The sequence below is a fragment of the Pollachius pollachius genome (genome assembly GCF_949987615.1).
Source record: "Pollachius pollachius genome assembly, chromosome: 4".
In the NCBI taxonomy this organism is placed as follows: domain Eukaryota; kingdom Metazoa; phylum Chordata; class Actinopteri; order Gadiformes; family Gadidae; genus Pollachius; species Pollachius pollachius.
The window spans coordinates 12,286,658-12,291,688 of NC_136937.1; the positions used below are offsets into that span (position 1 = coordinate 12,286,658).

The 5,031-nt window shown below is 52.0% G+C and overlaps 1 protein-coding gene across 1 annotated transcript in view; it reads right to left on the reverse strand.

Annotated features, from left to right (window-relative positions):
* Window positions 1–989: 989 nt before the first annotated feature.
* Window positions 990–5,031, reverse strand: part of nefma (neurofilament medium chain a) — a gene marked incomplete at both ends in the record, with an annotated part of 4,726 nt that continues 684 nt past the window's right edge. The window contains 4 exons of the mRNA XM_079735682.1: window positions 990–2,552; window positions 2,793–3,138; window positions 3,480–3,604; window positions 4,648–5,031. The exon at window positions 4,648–5,031 is cut by the window's right edge and continues 684 nt beyond it. Coding sequence (XP_079591808.1) covers window positions 990–2,552; window positions 2,793–3,138; window positions 3,480–3,604; window positions 4,648–5,031 — 2,418 coding nt within the window. The remainder of the gene's footprint in view (window positions 2,553–2,792; window positions 3,139–3,479; window positions 3,605–4,647) is intronic.

Below are 5,031 nucleotides of genomic sequence, written 5' to 3' on the forward strand. Positions count from 1 at the left end.
TCCTATGCACACAAGAATGCATCACTTTTTGTTTGCGCATTTACAGTAGTTATTTTTCAATTGCACTGATTAGGTAAACATAAGAGACACTGATAAAAAGCATGTTAAGGCTAGGAGTTTCTTCGAGTTCACGTAGCGTCGTTAGTTGCTTGCGTCAGGTATATGATGTACATGACCGTGATCATGATATAATGATCATCTACCAATCGCTTCCCCCCACCCCCCACCCACCCCACCCTTATCATTCGCCGCTGTGCGTGTCAAGTGTCGGTTTTTCCCTTTTTTTTTGGCTCAGTTGGTGTCTTCACCTACTCAGTAAGGCTACCTCCAGAGAGCGGTGGTCCCTGTGGGGTAGAGGTCATCCCCTCTGTCGACCTCCACAGAGACATTCGTTAAAACGAAACAAAGAAAATACCTCATAAATATATCCAGCAATATATCTGTCATTGCCACCCCACCCATATATATATCTCTATCTCTATATATATCTATATATAGCGATGCGCTCCTATTATGCACACCCTCCGTGCACACAGTGTATCCCATCCGTACGTACATATGCATAAGAGAGGGAGGGTCTCCCCTCCTCCCTGAGCTCGCATGCAGACACCCACCCTGCGCACGCAACTGCCGTCGACTGCGGAAGGAAATAGAGAAAAAATAGAAGAGATTAGAATATCTCACCCCCCCCCCCCCCCCCCCCCCGCCGGCTCCCCGCTGCGTCCGCAGCCGAGCCCGGCACAAAGCTTTCCCTCAACATGCATGTGTGTGTTTTTAGTTTAGCGTCGTCTTTTTTGCCTCTCTTGGATGCCTTGTATTTGAATGTGGTGGTGGGGGTGGAGGTGTGGTGTCGGTGTCATCTGTATTACATCGCTCTAGCTGTGAGATGTCATCGCTATGTTAGTTCTGGGGGTGGATCGCTTGCTTGCGGCGACTTCTTCCTTCCAGAAAGGGGGGGGTCCCCGGTTGTGGACCCTGGGGGAGACTGCTCACTCAGCCTCGGTGACCTGTGTGATGGACTGGGTGGAGTGCTTCTCCATCTTCTTGGTGGAGACCATCTTCTCCTGCACCACCTCGTCCACCTCCTTCACGGTTTCAGTCACGGTGACCGACTTGGTGACGTGCTTGGCGCCGTCCTCTCCGGTGGTGATGGTCTCCACCGTCTTGGTGATCACCACCTTCTGGCTGGCGTCCTCCTTCAGGTGGCTGTCGTCCATGCCGTTAGCCAGCGCGTCCTCGTCCTCCTTCTGCTTCTCCTCGGGGCTCTTGTCCATGTCTCCGTTCATGGCGGCGTCTTTCGTCTCCGCTTTTGGTTCTTCTGCTGCTTCGCTCTTTGCCTCTTCTGCTTTGGGGGCTTCCGTCTTAGGGGCCTCTGCCTTAGGGGCCTCTACCTTAGGGGCTTCCACCTTAGGGGCCTCTGCCTTAGGTGCCTCTACCTTGGGGGCCTCTACCTTAGGGGCTTCTGCTTTAGGGGCCTCTTCCTTAGGAGCCTCTACCTTAGGAGCCTCAGCCTTTGGTGATTCAGCCTTTGGTGACTCAGCCTTAGGGGCCTCTGCCTTTGGTGATTCAGCCTTAGGAGCCTCTACCTTTGGTGACTCAGCCTTTGGTGACTCAACCTTTAGGGATTCTGGTTTTGGGGACTCTGACTTGGGAGATTCAGCCTTAGGGGAGCTGGGTTTGGGTGACTCAGAGGCAGGAGGAGTTCCAGCCTTTGGTGATCCGACAGGAGAGCTGGCCTTGGGAGAGCCGGCCTTAGGTGAGGCTGCCTTGGGGGATCCAGTGGGAGAGCTGGCCTTGGGGGATCCAGTGGGAGAGCTAGCCTTGGGGGATCCAGTGGGAGAGCTAGCCTTGGGTGAGGCTGCCTTGGGGGATCCGACAGGGGAGCTAGCCTTGGGTGAGGCTGCCTTGGGGGATCCGACAGGGGAGCTAGCCTTGGGTGAGGCTGCCTTGGGGGATCCGACAGGGGAGCTAGCCTTGGGTGAGGCTCCCTTGGGGGATCCAGTGGTGGGAGAGTCGGCTTTAGGGCAGGCTGCCTTGGGTGAGGCTGCCTTGGGTGATCCAGTGGGGGAGCCAGCTTTGGGCGATCCAGTGGGAGAGCTAGCCTTGGGTGAGGCTGCCTTGGGAGATCCGACAGGAGAGCTGGCCTTGGGTGAGGCTGCCTTGGGTGATCCAGTGGTGGGGGAGCTAGCCTTGGGGGAGGCTGCCTTGGGTGATCCGACAGGAGAGCTGGCTTTGGGCGAAAGGGTCTTGGGGGACTCAGCCTTGGGGGTCTCTGGCTTGGCTTCAGCCTTGGCGGCGCCGACCTGAGGAGCCTCGGTTTTGGCTACGACGGCCGCTTCGATCACTTCCTCGATCACTTCCTCGACCTTCTGCTCTTTGTCGTCCTTCTCGTCCTTTTCGCTCTCGACCGTGGCCTCCTCTTTCACCTCTTCCTCTTTGTCGTCCTCACCTTTAGATTCCTTGTCGCTGCCTGCGTCTTTGTCGTCGTCTCCGGCCTCCTCAGCTTCAGCTTCAGCCTCAGCCTCCTCTTGCTCCTTGTCCTCCTCAATGTCCTTGGAGCACAGCACCGTTTCTTCTATGACCTCTTCGCCCTCTCCAGCCTCGTCTTCAGCTTCGGCGTCATCACCTTGCTCGGCATCCTCATCCTTTTCTGCCTCGTCGTCTCCCTCTGCCTCTTTCTCTCCTTCATCACCACCTTCGGCTTCCTCTTCGTCTCCTCCATCCTTCTCTTCGTCGTTGTCATCGTCGGCAGCGGGGGCGCTAGCGGTGACCTCTGCCGCCGTGGCGCTCACCACTTCCTCCTCGTCCTGCTCTGCGTCGTCGGCCTCAGCCTCCTCTTCGGCTTCGTCTCCCTCGGCCTCTCCGGCTTCCTCTTCCTCCTCTGCTTCGGCCTCGTCTTCGGCCTCATCGCCGGCGTCGGCGAGTGTGGCGGACAGCTCCTCGGCCAGCTCGGCCAGGGCCTCGTCCATGTCGGCCTTGTCGTCCTCCACGCGGGTCTCCTCGATGATCTCTTCCACAAACTTGTGCTGCACCTTCATCTTGGGGGCCTCGGACTTGGACTTGAGGGTCTTGGTGGGGGTCACGGGTGCACGGTAGGGGTAGGTGCTGAAGTGGGTCTCCTCGCCCTCCAGCAGTTTCCTAAGGGGGTCAACGCCAATCGGTTAGCAAGTATAGGAGTGTGTGAGTAGTGGATTGCATACGATATGTCATATTCCTCGACTGAGATTACTAAATTAATCACTTCCCTATTTCTTCTTCTTCATTACTTTGTTGCATTGTTATCATTATTAAGTCTTTTCATTTTAGTCCTTACAGGGATTATGTTTTTGGGTACTTGATGTGTCCTTATGTGGACCCGTTGGGACTGGAATTGTGATTCATGGCTATGCAAATAAACTGTGTGTGTATCTTAGATGTCATGAGTAATGAACCCTCAGCCACCATCAGTGGTGATCCTGGGCTGCAGTACTGCTCCATACCTGTAGGCGGCGATCTCGATGTCCAACGCCATCTTGACGTTGAGCAGGTCCTGGTACTCGCGGAGGTGGCGGGCCATCTCCCACTTGGTGCTCTTCAGCTCATTATCCAGTTGGTGGATGGTCTCCTGAGGGCACACACACACACACACACACACACACACAGCACCGATTCAGGGGGTGAGGGGAACTGGAAAGCCACTGGAGGTAATGGTTGGTTGAGCTTCAGGGCCTACAGCTATGCATTATTTGGAGAAATACAAAAGATCAGAAATATTAAAAAAGTAATATTTCACTAAATGGGGATATTTCTATGTAAATGTCCATTAAATGTGGTTTAATTTAAGCAACTTGGTTGTATGTTAATATGCTAAGATGTTTATTTTATTATTTTGCTTTAGTAATATTCATAGCTTAATTTGCTGCAATCATTTATCATGCAGCACTTTGAGAGCTAACAGAAATCAAAGGGCAATAGATTTTTCTTACAATAGGCAACTTTTAAATCTCCGTGGTGTGTTTGAAGGACACAGTCAAGGAACTGCAATTGAAGGCATCATCCCGCGCGTCTGACTCAGCAAGGTTAGAGTGGGGGCTGTTTGCTGCAGTATGACAGTACACTATTGACTACAGCGTCAGAGCGGTGGGCTACACGTCCCGGGGACGGCCAGGTGATGTCAGCATTGAGTTATGTTTTAACACTAACTTGACTGAAAAAGGTCTTCAATCATGTTACCAATGAGATATACAGGTCACTGGGGTCTATTCAAAAAAAATAATATAATAAAGGCGGATATGTGGATGGAGTTGGCATGTTTCCAACTGAAGACTGTGAGCCAGTGTGGGTTCACCTGTATATATCCATCCTGTTTATTAAACAATCCAACTTTAAACCAATTTCACACGGATAAACAATATACCGATTTATGCATTACTTTAAGCAAGCGTCTTACATACGGTTGATGCATTTATTAGCATGGTTTTAACGTAACAATATATGAAAAGTAATAATAATATTAATAAAATTAATCTTTGCTTGGGTTATAATGTATAAACAACTGAAAAGTATTAATAATAATATAAAACAAAAAGCTATCTTAGCAAAGGTGTTGTGTTATAAAAGATTATTAATATTATAAATTATATTTATAACATTGATAATAAGTCTCACCTGCAGACTGGATAGGTCGCTGTTGTGGCGGTCCTCAATGTCGTTCAGTTGCCTCTCCAGGGAGTCTCTCGTCCCGCGGACGGATTCCAGCTCAACCGTCTTGGTCTGTAGCTGGCGCCGGTAGTCGCTGATCTCGTCCCGGGCGGACTTGATAGCGTCCTTGTTCTGCTCTGCCGCCTCGGACAGCTTGGAGTAGCGGCACATGAACAGGTTCTCCACCTGCTGCAGGTTCTGGTTGGAGTGGCCCTCGAGCTCGCAGCGGATCTCTCGCAGCGCCTCGGTGATGTCGGTCTTCTGGAAGTCCTTCCTCTCGAAGCTCACCTGAGACTCCTGCACCTGGGCGATCAGCTCGCTCACCTCCTCTTCGTGGTTGTTGCGGATGAA